Source organism: Colius striatus, chromosome W (genome assembly GCF_028858725.1).
Source record: "Colius striatus isolate bColStr4 chromosome W, bColStr4.1.hap1, whole genome shotgun sequence".
NCBI classification, from domain to species: domain Eukaryota; kingdom Metazoa; phylum Chordata; class Aves; order Coliiformes; family Coliidae; genus Colius; species Colius striatus.
This window is the reverse complement of record NC_084789.1, coordinates 15385037-15404363: the sequence shown is the minus strand read 5'-3', so window position 1 is coordinate 15404363 and position 19327 is coordinate 15385037. Positions and strand designations below refer to the sequence as shown.

Genomic DNA, 19327 nt, shown 5'->3' with positions numbered 1-19327 from the left:
CATCATAAGACTAATATAATAATTTCAATATTCTTTAAGACTGTAGGAACATTATAACAATGTAGTTATACAACATTAAAGCCATCATAAACTAGAAAAAGCACTAAAGGCTGCTTGCCCAATACATATGCTTACCACACCTGTTTACTGTAGGGGCATAAGCATGAGTGCTACCATGCAGTGAAACAGATAAAAGGACTGTTCATATTGTCCTCAGACTGTTATTGTGTACCAACTGCAACTAAGAAGCTGATTCAAGTGATTTAACAGTAATGGCAAACTTTAGAAGATAACATTAACTTTTAAAAAATATATGTAAAATATATAGGGACGTAATCTTACAGAATTTGGGTTGCTTCTCTTGTTCAATAGCAGTAGTATTTGTACTGCTTTTGAATGCATTTTAGTCAAACTTAGATTTGTCCAAAAGAAAGCACTAAGAATAAAGAATAACAAAAACATTAGGAATTAAGAATATTTTTACTACTTAGAGGTAAAAAAAGATTGCTCATCAGTCAGGTTACCTGTTTTGCGTTTTGATGACCAGGTGAACAGTGAGTCCATCGTGAATCCCATGCTGAATCAAAGTATCTTGATCTTTTAAAATCTTTCCAGCAAATATCAAAACAAGCTGATCCGCACGGGACTTGAAATGCTTAGAGATTTCTTCCTTGAACTAAACAGAAGTTAATATTATATAGTTATATAATTGAATACAAAATTATTAATTTTTTTATAATTTAAGGAAGATCTATTTTGCTCACATTTATTATATTAATCCATTAGCATGATGTTTTCCTTTATATAACCTAGAAACACTTCACTCAGTTAACTTTCCAAAGGAAGATGGGAAATCAAGTAATTCTTTTTCCATACAATTAGTGTTTCATATCTAGATCACTAAGTATATAGTTGACAATAAGAAAAATTGGCTTCCACTTAAAGACTATACTGTCATTTCAGTCAGACATGTACCGATGCAATAAATTTATAGTAGTACAGTTGCCACTGAAACCATCCGTTGCTGACACGCTGAGGATGCAACAACATGTTATGTTAATTCTCAGTACACATTTGTGCAGACACTGAAAGGAGCAGTATCCTTTCTTCTTTCCTGTGAGTGAGCCCTGGAACAGGCTGCCCAAAGAAGTTGTGGAGTCTCCTTCTCTGAAGGTTTTCAAAACACGTCTAGACGTGTTCCTGGGCAACCTGACTGAGGTTAATCTGCTTTAGCAGGGGGTTGGACTAGCTATTCTCTATAGGTCCCTTCCAACTCCTACCATTCTGTGATTCTACCTTTCACATGTCAAAACTATCAATCCTTTTCATACAGTCAAAAACTATTTCTTAGGTGGCTCTGCACTGTCATCCAACTCTGACAACTACATGAAATGTTCTTCCAGTCCAGAGCATGGTGAATAGCCACATATTTCAGCTGACTGTGAAATCATACCTTTTTTAAAAAAACCGAACCTGGAAAAAACATTTTACATTTTCTTGCCTTCTTAACCAATAACAACCATATTGTGCTTTGACTGACCTGTGACTGAGATTCATTATTCTGTAGAAAAGTACTCTTGCAGAAAAAGCATTTATTTCACAAAATGTAAAAAGACAAATATCAGAAAAGCAAATCAATTTATTCAATGTGACTAGTCAGTAGACAAAACGTTTCTGAAAGGATCTTAGGCAGTTTGGAAGTCCTCCAGAAGTTTACAATATTTCCATGTTTTTTTAAGTAGGATAGTCAACTTGATTTTTAAAAGAATCCTATTCCATGCATCTTAGCAAACTCTCATACAGAAATCCCAAATACTAATCTTACAATGACTTGTTATTAAATATTTATATTTTATAAGAGGCAGAGCTAAAACCAAGAAAACTCCCCTGTATTATACCCTGAAGACAAGTTCCTAATTGTAAAGGTTTATAGTATAAATGAAGAGATAAAACACATCCCCCAAAAATGAGCCTGAGACACAACAGAGGCAAGAAAACTTTGTGCCTGGGTAGCAGGTAGCATTTGCTCAGTTAGAACTCTGCTTACACATAGTTGGTTCCAGTTCTTAGAGAAATATCTTTTAAGTCAACCTTTATACTGGTAATATTTAGACTTGCAAGCATTCTAGGAAGCCATTTAATCCATTTTTGCCAGATGTGGATTACTTACCTAAATTATTCAGACATTGTGGCGGGTTGAGCTTGGCTGGCCACCAGGTACCCACCAAGCTGCTCTATCACTCCCCTCCTCAACTGGACAGGGGAAAAGAGAAAATATGACGAAAGGCTCGTGGGTCAAGATAAGGACAGGGAGGTCACTCAGCAATTACCATCACAGGAAAAAAAAGACTTGACTTGGGCTAATTAATTTAATTTATTACAAATCAGAGTAGGATAATGAAATATAATAACAAATCTAAAAACTGTCTTCCTCTTACTCCTCCCTTCTTCCTGGGCTCAACTTCACTCATGAATTCTCTACCTATCCCCCTTGCTGGCATTGGCTCTATCAGACACGGGGGAACCTTCTAGCATCTTCTCACAGAAGTCCCCCCTGCAGCCCCCGCTCACTACCAAAACCTTGCCATGAAAACTCAACACAGACATGTTTATCCATCCTGTCCTCAGAGGTCCCCAGTGATAGAGACCCCATAGCTTGCTTAAAAAAAATCCATTTCAGTGCTTCACTATCCTATTCTTCATTGTCCTGTCCATGGATATGGCAAACAGATTGTTGTTCTCCTCATAATAAAGGATTCCAGTACAGCTAATCTTTCCTTGAGGGTTGTGTTTTTTAACCTAATCATTCCCACCACTCTCTGGATTTTCAAATCCAACAATATATTTCTGTAAGTGTAGGGTTCAAAATCAGTCATAATATTTCATATTCTTATCCATGCTTAGAACAAAAGGATAAATTCCACATCTTGCAAGCTACATTCTCATTTACAAGTTAGAAAAAACATACAGGAAAATATTCATTTAACAGTGTTGACTCATTTAATAGCTATAACCTCTAGACCCTTTTATGCAGAGGAATTATGTAGGCAGCTGCTTCTCACTCTGCATTTTTCTGATCAATTATTCTTAAGAATACTGTCATGGTTTAACACTAGCAGGCAAATAAGCACCACACAACCATTCACTCGCTCCCTCCACAATGGGATAGGAAAAGAATCAGAAGGGTAGAAGTGAGAAAATTCATGGGTTAAGATAAAGACAGTTTAATAGATAAAGCAAAAGCTGCACATGCAAGCAAAGCATAGGGAATTAATTAACTCCTTCCCATGGACAGGCAGGTGTTCAGCCATCTCCAGGAAAGTCGGGCTCCATCATGTGTAATGGTTACTTGGAAAGACAAACACCATCACTCCAAATATCCCCCCTTCCTCCCCACAGCTTTTATTACTGAACATGACATCATATGGTCTGGGATATCCCTTTGGTCAGTTGAGGTCAGCTGTCCCAGCTGTGTCCCTTCCAACTTCTTGTGAGAAGCAGAAAAAGTCTTGACACTATGTAAGCACTGCTCAGCAATAGCTAAAACATATCCCTGTGTTATCAACACTGATTTAATCACAAATCCAAAATACAGTCACATGAGTTACCCTGAAGAAATTTAACTCTATTCCAGTCAAAACCAGTACAAATACACATTCCATTGCAACAGAAAACCAGCATAAATTCTCATAATTTTGTACAAAGTAAATGCATAAGAATAAAGAACTACCATACTGTGCCAGACCAGAGTAATGTTTATCCAAACTCATTTACTGTCGTATTTTTCTACAACAGGTTGTTAGAGTGAATTCCACACCTTAGTTGTCTTCAGAACACTGATGCAACAGTACAATCAAAATTGGTTACTTTATCCTAAACCTTGCTACACATTTTTAGAAGCAGCTACTTATCCATGTGGTTAAGGAAACAAGACACTTACAGAGCTTAGTGAACCACACAGTATCTAATGTTGTCAGTATGCAGGTATCAAAGCATATACTCTTCCCTTTCTCTAGAAACATGCAGCCATGGTAATTAGATGATCTGTAAAAACAGCACTACAGTAAGAAATTGATACAACAGTCTGTGTACCAAGACCACTAAAGAACTCCTACAATAATGAATGTGGATGATCCACATATGCAAGGCATCTCTTTTCAGACAGTGTAAGACAATTCCAAGCCACATTTTGGTCCACCTGAAGCATATCTACATTAAAAGCCCAACAGAGAGACAAAAAAAGTGTCAGGTCTCTTCATCAGTATCACTTGTATTTAGTACAACCTCAAGACTTCTGAATTAGAAAGTATGAATAGAAGCAGTCCATCTGTTTGATGTTTTATTCACAACAGAAGACCATATAAAACCTAGGTTAACATCTAAGACATATAGCAAATAAAACTCCTGATTACTGTTAGCAAAAATACCATCAATAACAGACTAGACCGGCAGGTCAAGGGAGGTTCTTCTCCCCATCTACTCTGCCCTGGTGAGGCCTCATGTGGAGTACTGTGTCCAGTTCTGGGCTCCTCGGCTCAGTCAGGAGGCTGAGGCATCCCTTTTTTCTGTTGTATCAAGTGATAGGACAAGGGGCAATGGAAAAAAGTTGGAACAGAAAAAGTTCCATTCAAATATCCTTATGTAAACTATTTTACTGTGAGGGTGACAGAGCACTGGAACAGGCTACGTAGGGAGATTTTACTCAGTCAGTTTTACTCTCTGTCCTGGTTTGGGCTAGGATAGAGTTAATTCCTGTGAGGAACCAGGAAGGGGTACAGCCTGGGCAGCTGACCCATGCTGGCCAGCAGGTGTTCGAAACCATACTGACTTCATGTCCAGTATATAGGTGGGGAACTAGCCAGAAGGAGTGCTCTTCCAGGGTTGCAGTTTTCGGCTGCCAGTCTGGAGCAGTCGGTTAGGTTGGGTCCCAACCTTCTTTATAATATTCCCTCATTATTGTTATAATTGTTCCTTTCCAACTTGTTTTGAACTTTATTCTATTAAACTGTTCTTATTTCAACTTATATGGGCTCTTTTCCCTTCTCTCCGATCCCTTCTGCTGGGAGAGGGAGGAGTCATGATTTTTTTTTTTTCCTTGGTGAATCCATGTTGACTCCCCCTGATAATCATCTTTTCCTTTGTGTGTTTATAAATGACATCCAGGATAAGCTGTTCTACCACAGGTCTTTAATTCTCCAGGCCATCTCACTATCTTCCAGGAATTGGGCTTCCTTTTTCCCCTGTCCAGTTTAGGAGGGGGAGTGATAGAGGGACTTGATGGGCACCTGGCATTCAGCAAGGGCTAAAGTACTATGCTATGGAAACCTATGTTTCTCACTGTAGAAAGTTTGACTACAAATAAAAATAGAAAAAAAATATTTTAAACTGTTTTCAATCATTATATGAACTAAACTTGGTTACACCAACTTCTCCAAACAGTCATTACACTGAAATTTTCAGATAATCATAGCAGTGACAATAATTCTCTGCAAGAACTGCAGGCTTTTAAAATTAATAGCACCCATTCATTACACTTGAACTCTGTTAGCCTAATAATTGAAAATATAAAGCAATCAATGTTCTTCTCTAAATGTTCACAAAATGTATAATTTGGTATCTTAAAATCTTTATACATGCTGGTTGATAGTAACTCTAAATCAATTATAATAATGTCTTGAACTTTGCCAATGTTTTGGTGTTGGCATTCCAAGAAGGCTTACAGGGTAAATAGACTAAATAAAGAAAGTAAAATTGATTTTAATTGAACTAGTTCCAACACTTCTTCACTAAAACAATTCAAGTCATTCACTAAGGAGAGACAGTAATGCAAGATTAGTCTGGAACATGACTGCTCACTGTATTAGCCCTAATAACTCAAATATTTTAGATAAAAGTCTTTTGGTTTTGTTTTGTCTGTATTCTGAACTGACTGTAAACAAAAGTTTACAGGACAAAGGGTAATGGAATGAAGCTGGAACACAAAAAGTTCCATTTAAATTTAAGAAAAAACTATTTTACCATGAGGGTGACAGAGCACTGGAACAGGCTGCCCAGGAAGGTTGTGGAGTCTCCTTCCTTGGAAAAGGAGACATTCCTTTATGACCTGATCTAGGTAGACCTGCTTCTGCAGGGGGGTTAGACTAGATGATCTCTAAAGGTCCCTACCATTCTATGATTCTATGAAAACCAAATCACTATGTCATAATATTAGCTATAGGAACACACAGCAAAATAAAAGCTATTCAGTTGTACAAGTTTAGGCCTTTGCCACTTCCTCCTCCCCACCGATAGGGCAGATATTGCTGGCTTGCCTATAGCAACAACCCACTTGCTGATCCCATATATTTGAACAGATACTCAATTTGTTTATTTGAGACTAACCTACTTTCAGGGCTGGTTCTAAAATTATTACATGTATTGTTATTCTGCTATATAATGCTTATTATTAACAACCTGTTTTACAGTTTAAGAAAAAAAGCCAATACTAGTCACACTAGCATCATGCATATTTTTTTGCTAGCTGCAACTTTGTCCAGGAATCAAAGCAAATGGCAGACCCACAGGGGAAGCAGCAGTCTTACTTCACAGGAAGATTTGACTGCAAATCTAATTTGTTAATATCATCTCAAAGGGATACCAAGATAATATTTAAAGTTTAAGATATCTATAGACAATGAAAATGTTTTAAAGCAATAGGTTCTATTAATCACATTTTTATTACTGTTTTCAGTAAAAATGTATGGTTTTGTTAGCTTGTATAACTATTTCAGTTTTTAAGAGAACCGTCTACTAGAAAAATCTGATATTCCCATTGGGACTCACATTTGAAATCACATTAAAGTTAGATATATTACAAGTTCATATCTTAAATGAGTTTGTTTATAACTCTTGAAGTCCCCAATATTATTGCAATCAAATTGCTTTTCAGGACAAAGGTGATCCTTAAATTAGAACCAACATGTTTTATAAAAAACAAAACGCAACTACAAAGAGTTTTAGAACAAGGTGATGCAAGAGTCTGTAAAATGTATAGAGCTGGCACCCTGTCTAGAAGATCGCTCAGAGCTTTATAATTCACATTTTGCATATATCAGTTGCGCTTTTACATACCTAACCAACTTTTTGATGAGGTTTGCAGTTACAAAAAAGAAAATTATGTCAAGTTGCATATATAAAATTTCAGAGCAATTTTATAGAAAATTAAGTAAGCTCTAAATCTCCTTCAGGGAACTGCACCTTTCTGAGTATTTTAAGCATACCAATATCTACATCCTTCACAAGTAGGAAAGACTAGTTTTATAGATATTTGCCTTATGCTTTGACCACACATTTCCTATGATTTGTAGTCTCCTAATCTAAACAAATTAAATTCTGGTAAATACTCACACGGAAGGCCTCCAAAAAAACTGAAGTGCTGCAGAAACCAGTGTCAATGATTCAGTAGATGCCACTGTTTCTCTTGAACCAAAGGCACAATGAGATACTAACTTTCATTAAAATTTAGAACAAAGACTAACAATCCAGAGTTATCAGACATTAGTACACAGAAGCACAGCAGAAGCTGTGCTTTATTTGTAATGAAAGTTCTTTTCAGTCTAAAGACATGACTGTTCCAAAATTAAGAGATCTTTTCCATAGCCTACTCAATGTTTCTAAAGACAGTTTTAGATCAAGATAATTATTGGCTCTATAGCACTGCCACTGATTGCATATTTTTTTTTCTACAGTTGTACTAGTTGGCCAGACTGAATCAGCTCGGCAGGACAAGTCAGAATTACGACCTATGTCCACCTCGCGGGCCGGCTCTCAGCATCGCAACAGAAGGTAGCCGTGGAGGAGAGAACGCAGAACTTCACCACTCCCGATAGCCTGTTAACAGCGGCTTTCCACGAGGCCGAGATAGCCCCGATACTCACCCGACAGCGCCGAGAACAGCTCGGATAAGCAGAAGCTGTTTTGTCATCGCGAAGGGCCCTCACCCGCCAGCGTGGGAGGCAAAAAACACAGTCTAAGGCTGCTCTCCCTGGCTGCGCTCCCCATCCCCCACTCCTAATCCCTCACCTGCTGGATGCTGCTGGTCTCGGGCACAGAGAACTCTTCCTTCTCCTTAGGAGTCTTAACCGTAATTTTAACGATCCGCTGCTCAGCAGCAGCAAAGCCCTGAACGGAGGACTCAGAAGAGCTATGAGCCCCCGCGGAACTCTCCGCGCTCTCCGACATGGCGGGTGAGGCCGCACCACAACCTCACTCCCAAAGCAGAGGACAGAAAAAACCCAACTCGCCCTCGGCGCACACTGATGACGCCCGAAACGGGGAAGTTACTAAAAAGAGGGAGCTGGCTCTCTGGGCGTGGATTTTCCTCCGGCGCGCTTACGCACTAGGGGCGGTAATTTAAAAATTTTAAATCTTAAAAACAGAGAGTGAAAAATAGTTCGTTAAAATTCCATATGGAAAATTAAAAATTATTTTCGTATATAGTCATGCGACTTCAGTACTCTGAAGTTCCAAGTAAATACATTAAAATGTTATTATGAGTTTTACAATAATAAAGTGTTGATGTTTTACAGATAATTACACTATTACTTGCATATAATATAATGCATAGTGATATTGTATGAAGTAACCAAGCTGTGCCCTGACCTGTATGACTTTCACATTAAAAAGAGAGGGGGAAAAAAATATATACAGCTTCTGAACCTATGTAAAGAGAGATCATGAAATTCCCTTTTGCTTCTAGGTTACTTCTTTAACATCAACTTAAAAGTTGCCGCGAAGTTTTCGGCTCTTGGCCTGAAAAACCAGACTCGAAGTCTGCAACCCAGACTCTAAGTCTGAAAAACCCAGGCTCGAAGCCTGAAACCCAGGCTCGAAGCCTGAAACCAGACTCTAAGTCTGAAACCAGGCTCAAAGCCTGAAACACCCAGGCTCGAAGCCTGAACAACCAGCTCCAAGCCTACTTCATGCGGCGATCAACCCAGGGTCCGATTCTCAGCTGGGTGGGAAGAAATCAGTCCTACTCAATGTGAGTGATAGCAGAAATCTTCTCCTTTATTGAGAGCAGGCTCTAACTTATATACACAGCAGCTTCAAAGCTAGCTCAGCAACAGCAGCTAATAGATTACATTCTTGTGTTCATCCTACTTGCGGTTTCTGCGATAAGCAAGCTCCCTCACATTTTCCCATCTTGTTTTTCTCCACAGTTGTTTTCCACCTTGAGCTGTTAGCTCGTTAGCTGAAAACAGCCCGACCTTGAAGGAAGAGAAAGCGGCCTGCTGTCTGCGTGACAGCAACTGCTTTAACCATGGCTCTGACTCTGGTCTTGATTGTGCATTAAATTCATATAACTAGAACTCAGATTGCCTTGCCCCATCAGGCCTAACATTATACCCTGGGATCCATGTCCATTCTCCCTTAACCACTCCTCCACAAATCCCCCGTTTTGTTTTTGCACAGTCAAGACTGAGTCAGTCAATGTATGTACTGCCTTCATAATACAACTATATACTATTCTAAACATTACAAGCAAAAGCAAAATAACCAAAATCCATCTTAACCCTTCTTTGATTAACATAGTCAACCAAGGTGACAACCCCCCAAAAGCTGATTGAAGCCAATTATCAAAAGGGTTATAACCCACCATAATATTCTTAGCAGGAACCTTTAAATATGCCAAAGCTTTGTGAATAGATTCACTATGATCAGAAAGATTAAAACAACACATGCCTTCAAAGTCTTGGCATCCATGCCCTTGTGCCAATAGCAAAAAAATCAATAGCTGCACGATCTTGTAATAAGGCATGTCTAAGGCTTTTTTGGTCTGCTAACAATTTTTCAATAACATCAGTAGTAACATTAGCTTGCTGTTCCGACCAACACACTAGTTTTTAACTGCCGTAAGGCCTGGGCTGCGGCCAACCCAGGTACAAATGCTGAAGCAAATACATTCGCCGTAATGGACCACAATTGTACTTTACCATCACAATCTCCTTTTAAGTTGTGGGTGTTTCTTATTTTCCGTAACTTGGTAATTTTTAACCAGTCCTGCTGTCGAGGAGCAAACAAAGTTAGTTTCCCTAAATATCATGGTTTCTAGATCTTTCTCTTGATCTACAGTAAATGCCTCCTCCTGAGCAATGAGGATATCATCCATAAAATGATACACAAGTGCATGTCTAATACTACTTACATCACTAATCAAGCCTTCTAATGTCATTGAGGTTTGGTTACTTTGTTTGCTAAGCCAGCATCCTAATTTGCATAGCTGAGTTAATAAAGCAGATACTCTTACACCTGGAGCAAATATACTAGTTGCTATTATTGCTGAGGAAGACCAAAGGTAACATGGTCATCACATTCGCCAGTAAATGCATGCACAAATTGTTTTGGACAATGATGTTTCTAAATCATTGTGTGATTAGGCATCAAGATCGTCAGTTGTCCCACACTGCGTGGTCCCCCCTGTAATCTCGAGGGTATTCCAGGCCATGTCTGGTCCCCACAGACCAGAAAAATTCCCTTTGGTAACTGTACAGGCACAAGACTAGACCTGGGTCTTTTTGGTGAAGTATAATTGCACCGAGATGTTGCGTTCTTATACACGCCCAGGATGGGATCCACATTCTGTCCCAAATGTTTTGGTATTGCTGGTAAAATTAAACATAACACAAAAATCCATCTTTATAGATCTCAATAATTCTAACTCCTGTGGCTCTGTTGTCATTATTGGCAACCATGAAATGATCAAATCCCAGCTGTCAACTTTGCCATTACCCTTAACTAAGGGATTTGTTTTTAATGCATTTGATACAGGCCATTGTGCCACATCTGATGGAACTCCCACCAAAGAGGTAGAAAAAGGATTATCTGGAGTGGCCATTGATAAACATATTGTAGACTGATTGATTGCTTTGGCCAGTGTAACCCACATGTTTTGCTTGGTTTGTTGAAATTGCCTAAAACCATTTACCACAATCATTTGAAGCATCAACAGTATGACAAAATCCTTTTTTTTTACTTCTGATAAAAAAAATCCTTCACCAATGAGTCTAAAACACAAACCACCTTTTAGCTTCTCAATGTCAAAATGTTCTGTTCCTGACACCTAAAACACCTTAGAAAGTTTCCACTGTAAGAAAACCAATATTCATCATCACATTTACAGCAAAATGCATAACATCACGACCAACAGTTTTTACACTCTTTGAGGCAAGGGATTGAGGATGGAAAGGATGAGCCCAGCGGTCCATGAGGGCTGGGGCCGGTGGTGTCGGTGCGCGGTGTGTGTGTGGGGGGGCTCCGGAGACACCGACCGGGCGCGCGAAGCGGCTGCGCGGCGGCGGCTGCGGATGGAAGGGGCGGGGGGGGTCTGGCTCACTCCGTGCCGTCCCCGGCGCCGGCGGCGCAGTCGGTATTAGTCTCTCCTGTGTTTTCTTTGTCTCCCCTCGCATGCCCGATGGTGCCCAGTCTAACACGGGGTCGCGCTCCCCCACTCTCCTCTGATCGTCCTGCGCTGCACCCCCGCCCGACTCTGCACACTTGGCATTCCCCTGCGAGTCGTCCCAGGGGTAACTCGGCGGATTGGGCTCTGAATGGGAAGCAGCTCTCCCGCGGGGGCTCTGCTCCGAAGCCCCTTCGCCTCTCTGAGTTTGCAAAAACTCTTGTGTAGAGAAGAACTTTTTTTTTTTTTCTTTTTTTTTTTTTTTTTTTTTTCTCAGCACGCCCCGCTCAGCGACGGGCCGCGCACCGGGCTGGCTTTCAGTGGCGACAGGCTGTGTTTCCATGGTCTCTTGTCGCTCCAGTTTCTTTAATATGAGGAACCTGTCCGTTCCCTTGTCTGTCTCCTTCAGCCTCGGCGCAACAGTCAGCGCCAGGGCTGCAGGTATGGCCATTCGCTGCTCTGCTTGCATTTCTTTTAAAGTATTTAGCACGTCTCTCCAAACGAGACCTAGATCTTTACTGATCCTACTATTGTCCTTATCACCACTAATAGTGGCTTCCCAGAGAAGGTTTCCAATTTCTCGCCACTCACCAGAAAAGGGAGGTGAGACATAATTAGTCCCGAAACCAAACAGTCCAGCTGTTGGCTCGGCTACAGTCTCGGGCATATCAAGCCGCTGAGTTACAGCAGCGACCAAATCCTTTTCCAACTTATACTTTTTCAAACAGTTAATTACTTCTCTCCATGGTTTCATCAGTTTCCGAGCAGTCTTATCTTCATCTATAACCAAGTCCCAAAGACAAGTCCCATATGCTCTCCACTCCTTCTCCTCAAAATATTTCTCAGAGTCTTTAAAAAAGCCTTTACAATTACTATATACAAGTAGACCAGATAAATCGGTCAGTTTTAAGTCCACTCCCCGCTTTTCTAAAAAGCGATGTAAAAGTGAGAGTGCTACCTCCTTATCCATGTTGTCAGATCCTTGTCTCACCGCAACCTGTAGTCACTCCCCCGGGTACAGCAACCTCTGCTTGGGATCCGGCAGACTTCCTCCGACGACTGCCTCTGCCTCCAGATTTTCAAGTCTCAGCTCCCCGCAGGCAGGCTCCTTACCCGGTAACACCCAGTGATGGTCCCTGTTCGGGCGCCATATGCCGCGAAGTTTTCAGCTCTTGGCCTGAAAAACCAGACTCGAAGTCTGCAACCCAGACTCTAAGTCTGAAAAACCCAGGCTCGAAGCCTGAAACCCAGACTCGAAGCCTGAAACCAGACTCTAAGTCTGAAACCAGACTCTAAGTCTGAAACACCCAGGCTCAAAGCCTGAAACACCCAGACTCGAAGCCTGAAAAACCCAGGCTCGAAGCCTGAACAACCAGCTCCAAGCCTACTTCATGCGGCGATCAACCCAGGGTCCGATTCTCAGCTGAGTGGGAAGAAATCAGTCCTACTCAATGTGAGTGATAGCAGAAATCTTCTCCTTTATTGAGAGCAGGCTCTAACTTATATACACAGCAGCTTCAAAGCTAGCTCAGCAACAGCAGCTAATAGATTACATTCTTGTGTTCATCCTACTTGCGGTTTCTGCGATAAGCAAGCTCCCTCACATTTTCCCATCTTGTTTTTCTCCGCAGTTGTTTTCCACCTTGAGCTGTTAGCTCGTTAGCTGAAAACAGCCCGACCTTGAAGGAAGAGAAAGCGGCCTGCTGTCTGCGTGACAGCAACTGCTTTAACCATGGCTCTGACTCTGGTCTTGATTGTGCATTACATTCATATAACTAGAACTCAGATTGCCTTGCCCCATCAGGCCTAACATTATACCCTGGGATCCATGTCCATTCTCCCTTAACCACTCCTCCACAAAAGTAAACTATAATATTTCAATTAAAACCTTTTACTACTTTAAAAATAGAATTACTATGTGTCATGGTTTTGTGTGGAGCTGTTTTTGGTAATGGGGAAGGGGCTGTAAAGATGGCTCCTGTAAGTAGTTGCTTGAAACTTTCCCCAGCTCTGAGTCAGACTCACTTCTGGGACTGAACCAATTAGGCGCCTCAACGGTCACTTTTTAAGAAGAAGAAGCCAGAAGAGGAGAGTTCTTCCTGTTCCTTCTTGCTTTTCTTCCTTTTTTTCTATCTGGTGGTGATGCAAGGAATCGGAAGAGAGAGAAGCAACCATGTGGACCCCAAGGTCAGTGAGGGAAGAGAGGAGGAGGTGTGCTGGAGCAGAGACTCCCCCTGCATCCTGTGGAGAGGAATGGTGAAGCTGAGATTTGTTTGCACTTCATAAAAGACCCCATGCCAGAGGTAATCACTGCCCAGAGGAGGCTATGTCCCATGGAACAGACCCCATATTTGCAGAAGCCATAGCTGTTGGGAAGTATCCCCGCCAGAGAAGTTCATTAAGGACTGTGTCCCGTGGGAGGGACCCTGTATTAGCAGAAGCCGTAGCTGTTGGGAAGAACCCATACCCGAGAAGTTCGTCAAGGATTGTGTCCCATGGAAGGGACACAGGGGGAGCAGGGGAAGAGTGCAAGGAGTCGTCCTCCTCTGAGAAGAGAGAAGTGGCAGAGCCCATCTGTGAGAGACTGACCACATCCCCCCATTCCCTACCCACCCTGTGCTGCTGAGGGGGGAGGAGGTAAATATACAGCTTTTACTGCAGCACTTTAGCTTCATAATGTACAAATGAAAAACTTATTTACAAAGTATTTCTTTGCACTTTATGTACAAAGTGCTTATTAATAATCAGATCAAGGCTCAAGCAAGACAGAAATCTTGCACAAGTCTCCCTCCAGTATGATCTCTAAACTTCATCAGCCAGGTTAGACCACTACTGTGAACTCTAATATGTGTTGTAAATATTTATTAGAAGGAAAATTCTGAGCGTTCTTCCATATAATTTAAAATACTTTATATTCCAAATAATTCCAAGTAATGTAATGTTCAAAATTATTTCCTTTAATTGTTTCTTGTTAATAAGTATTCAAGAAGAAAATCTTGCCTTCTAATAGATCTGATTTACTTTGATTCAGGCATCTTAAGTGTTGAGACCTGAGCAAGAGGCCCCTAACCAAAGTTGACCTCTAGATGAACCTCCCAACCAAACATTATATAAAAGCAGTAGCTGACCTCCCAATTTCCAGGAGAGGCTCTCCAAATCCTCACTGCAACCAGGGCTCCCCAGTGACTGTGGGTCTGGATGATGGTAAAGTATTAGGGCAATTGGTGACCTATCTTTCCTAATCACTATTGCTATTCTCATGTAGTAATGATTAGGTGCATTGCTTTGCTTATGCTCTTTGCTGCTTAGAAATAAGAGTGTCATGAGCTCGTTGTAACTGAATGCATTATCTTATTTTCTGTAATATTTTAAAGTAGACAGTAAAGTAAAATGAATCCTTTCATTGGTGTCTTTGTCCTTTCCTCTTAGAGAGTAGTGTAGGGGAAAGGGACCTGGGGGTCTTGGTGGACAGCAGGATGACCGTGACCCAGCAATGTGCCCTCCTGGCCAAGAAGGCCAATGGCATCCTGGGGTGTATTGGAAGGGCTGTGGTTAGTAGGTCGAGAGGTTCTCTTCCCCCTCTACTCTGCCCTTGAGAGACTGTATCTGGAATATTGTGTCCAGTTCTGGGCCCCTCAGTTCAAGAAGGATAGGAGCTGCTGGAAAGAGTTCAGCGCAGGGCCACCAAGATGATTAAAGGAGTGAAGCATCTCCCTTATGATGAAAGGCTGAGGGAGCTGGGGCTCTTTAGCTTGGAGGAGACTGAGGGGTGACCTCATTAATGTTTACAAATATGTAAATGGTGAGTGACAGGAAGATGGAGCCAGACTGTTCTCAGTGATATCCAATGGGTATAAGCTGGAACATAAGAGGTTCCAAAGAAACACAAGGAAGAATTTCTTCACTATGAGGGTGACGGGGCACTTGAACAGGCTGCCCAGATGGACTGTTGAGTCTCCTTCTCTGGGAACATTCAAAACCCACCTGGATGAGTTCCTGTGTGGCCTGCTCTGGCAGGGGGATTGGACTAGATGATCTTTCGAGATCCCTTCCAACCCTTAAGATTCTGTGATTTCTGCCGCCCCCCCTGTCATTTGGCAAAACAACATCTTATTAGTTTACATTTCACCTTAATTCCCAACTCTGATTAGACATCTCCTGTTTAAGATTTTTTTTTTCTACAGGTAGTTGATTTAATCAAATATAGCCACTGAAATTTGAAAAAAACCCCTCACAAACAAAAACCCCATACCCCACACCTGATGGAAAATGAATTTGCAGTGACCAGAGACTATTTTGCATCAAAATCAAATTACTGGCTCAGTCCAAGTTGAACCAAGTTGAGAATATCAGTACAAGGTTTTGAATCATTTTAACGAAATCAGTTTAAAGTTATACCTTGAGTTAAAATGATGCAGTTCTGAGTTTAGACAGGGCCTCAGACGGTATAATTACATGAAAACTTACAACCAAGATCTGCAAAGTTTTGCTATAAACTTGACGTAACATATTTCTCAGGATCGTTGGCCCTCATGAGGGACTTCAATGTACCAGATGTCTGCTGGGAATACAACACAGCAGAGAGGAGACAGTCCAGGAGGTTCCTGGAGTGTGTGTAAGATAATTTCCTCACTCAGCTGGTGAGGGAGCCAATGAGAGAAGGCACCTTGCTAGTCCTGGTCTTTCAGGGAACGTGATGCTTGAAGGCCGCCTAGGGCACACTGAATATGAAATGATCGAGTTCTCAATCCCCAGAGAAGTAAGGAAGTGTATCAACAGAACTGCCACCTTAGATTTCTGGAGGGCAGACTTAGACATGTTTAGGAAGTTGATTGGCACAGTCCCTGGGAAGGCAGTCCTGAAGGGCAAAGGAGTCCAGAAAGGCTGGCCATCCTTCAAACTGTTTCCATGTGCAAGAAGATGAGTCAGCAGGGCAGAAGACCATCCTGGCTAAACAGAGAGCTTCTGCTGGAGCTTAGGAGGAAAAGGAGAATCTATGATCTCTGGAAGAATGGTCAGGCAGCTCAAGAGGGCTGCAAGGCTGTGGTGAGGTCATGTAGAGAGAAAATAAGAAGGGCTGATGCCGTGAAGAAGCCAGTCAGGACTCAATAGCCAATGTGACTATTAAGCAGGTATTCTTTATTGCAGAGCTGGGGAACACGGGGCATTTCTCCACCAAGCGTGCCCACCTCAGCCTTTGGATTTTCAGCTTATATTTACAACAAACATGAATATTCATCACATTTCCAGGAAAGGGCCCACTCATAGTCCTGTCTTGGTCCACCCAAGTTATGCCTCTGTCATGTTTCTTTCAGTGTCCTCTTGCTTCCTTCAAGTGGTCATTAGGGATCATTGTTGGATTAAGATCCAAACTTTCCTTGCGATGTATCTTTACTCCTGGGTCCTTGGACAGGATGAAAACTGGCCTAAAACCTCTGCCATCCCAGATAACAGGTTTTTTTAGGGCTAGACAGGCCTTGTAACTATCAGTGGTGTACAATCTCCAAATGTTCAAGTGTAGAACTAACGTAATAGCTTCGCCATAATAATTTTGTTTAGGTACATACCAGTCTTGAAACTATCAGGGCTAAGCAATAATAACTTCGTTTAGGTACATACCAGCCTTGAAACTATCAGAGCTAAGCAATAGTTATGTTACAAGAAATAGCTGTGTCTTTCTAATAGCTCTGTTTGTGGGCTTAGAAGACTAGCAGTTTCATAAAACTATATGTGCGATTTTCTAACTAATATTGTAAGTTTTAATAAGCAAGCTTCCATAACCTAAACTTAGCTATCTACCTATGAAGTGATTGGATCCCTCCCAAGGGACACGGCCTCCTCCAGCCATAGTCACTGTCCCTGGCTCGGGGCCTTTAATAAAGTGAATCGCTGCCCCTGGTCCGGGACCAACTGTAGCAAAATGGGTCTCTACCGCTGATGCGGGGTCTTTAAAGAAATGAAAATAAGTCTTAGATTCACCAGTCCTCTCTGTAGAATGCAGGGTAGTCTCTGCTACAGCACACCTCCTCCTCTCTTTCATCACTGACCTTGGAGTCCGCATGGTTGTTTCTCTCACTGTTCCTACTCCTTGCACCACCACCAGCCAGAAGAAGAAGAAGGGCGGAAGAAGGAAGAAACAGGAAGAAAATGGAGGAAGAAACCTCCTCTTCCGACTTCTTAAAAAGTGATTGTGGAGGCGTCTAATTGGCTCAGTCCCAGAAGTGGGTTTGGCTCAGAGCTGGGGAGAGTTGCAAGCAACTTCTTACAGCCCCTTCCTCCTTACCAGAAATGGCTGTCATGTCAAACTATGACATGTTACAAGAAATAGCTGTGTCTTTCTAATAGCTCTGTTTGTGAGCTTACAAGACTAGCAGTTTCATAAAACTATATGTGCGATTTTCTAACTAATCATAGAATCATAGAATGGTAGGGGTTGGAAGGGACCTTTAGAGATCATCTACTCCCCCTGCAGAAGCAGGTTGAATAATATTGTAAGTTTTAATAAGCAAGCTTCCATAACCTAAACTTACCAATCTACCTATGAATCAGGGTCAAGGCTCAACTAGAACGTAAGCTGGTCACTACTGTAAAAGACAATAAGAAAAGTTTCTATAAATATATCAGCATCAAAATGATGACTAAAGGGAATCTTCATCCTTTAATGGATGAAGGGGGAAACTTAGTGACCAAGGATGAGGAAAAGACTGAGGTACTTAATGCCTTGTTTACCTCAGTCTTCAATACTAAAAACAGATAAATACAAAAATAAGAGGGATACTTTTCCAAATCCTCTCAACCTTGGTTTAATAAGACACATTTTAAAAGAAAAAACATTACATTAACAGTCCTAAACAGGCCTCAAGGAAATAAGGAGTTAAATCCATTTGGTGGCCAGTCACTAGTGGTGTTCCCCAGTACTCGATGCTGGGGCCTGTTTTGTTTAACATCTTTATCAATGATCTGGATGTGGGGATCGAGTGCACCCTCAGTAAATTTGCAGATGGCACCAAGCTGGATGCCTATGTAGACCTGCTTGAGGGTAGGAAGGCTCTTCAGAGGGACCTGGACAGGGTTGATAGATGGACTGAGGCCAATTGCATGAGGTCCAACAAGGCCAAATTCCAGGTTCTGCACTTGGGCCACAACAACCCCATGCAACACTACAGTCTTGGGACAGAGTGGCTTGTGAGCTGTCTTGCAGAAAAGGACCTGGGGATGTTAATTGACAGTCATCTGAATATGAGCAGCCCAGGTTGATAAGACCAATGGCATCCTAGCTTATATCAGAAATAATGTGGCCAGCAGGACCAAGGAAGTGATTGTCCCCTTGTACTCGGTGCTGGTGAGGCCACACCTTGAATACTGTGTCTAATTCTGGGCCCCTCACTACAAGAAGGACATTGAGGTGCTGGACTGTGTCCAGAGATGGACAACAAAACTGGTGAAGAGTCTAGAGAACAAGTCTTATGAGGAGCATCTGAGACAGTAGGGATTATTTAGCCTGGGGAAGAGGAGGCTGAGAGGAGATACGATCACTCTCTACAACTACCTGAAGGGGAGCTGTAGTGAGATCAATCTCTTCTATCCAGTATTGAATGATAGGACATGAGGAAATGGTTTCAAGTTGTGTCAGAGGAGATTTAGATTGGACAACAGGAAGAGCTTTTTCACCAAGAGGGTTATTAAGCATTGGAACGGGTTGCCCAGGGGTATGGTGGAGTCACCATCCCTGCAGATTTTTAGAAGACACATAGATGAGGTGCTGAGGGACATGGTTTGGTGATGGGCTTGGCAGTGTGAGGTTACTGGTTAAACTCAGTGATCTTAAAGGTCTTTTCCAACCGTAATGATTCTATGATTCTGCAGGGAGATCTCTGTTCCACCATGGAC

General features: G+C 41.7%; 1 protein-coding gene across 7 annotated transcripts in view; it reads right to left on the bottom strand.

Moving 5' to 3' along the window:
* Positions 1–8268, bottom strand: part of LOC133628557 (ubiquilin-1-like) — a 40869-nt gene extending 32601 nt beyond the window's left edge. For all 7 annotated transcript variants that reach the window (XR_009820744.1, XM_062016912.1, XM_062016913.1 and 4 more), the window contains exons 1-2: positions 8062–8268; positions 525–676 (exon numbers count right to left, since the gene is read on the bottom strand). Coding sequence is in view for 6 of the 7 variants with exons in the window: in XM_062016912.1 (XP_061872896.1) it covers positions 525–676; positions 8062–8220 (311 nt within the window). In the remaining variant the exon portion in view is untranslated. The remainder of the gene's footprint in view (positions 1–524; positions 677–8061) is intronic.
* Positions 8269–19327: the final 11059 nt, after the last annotated feature.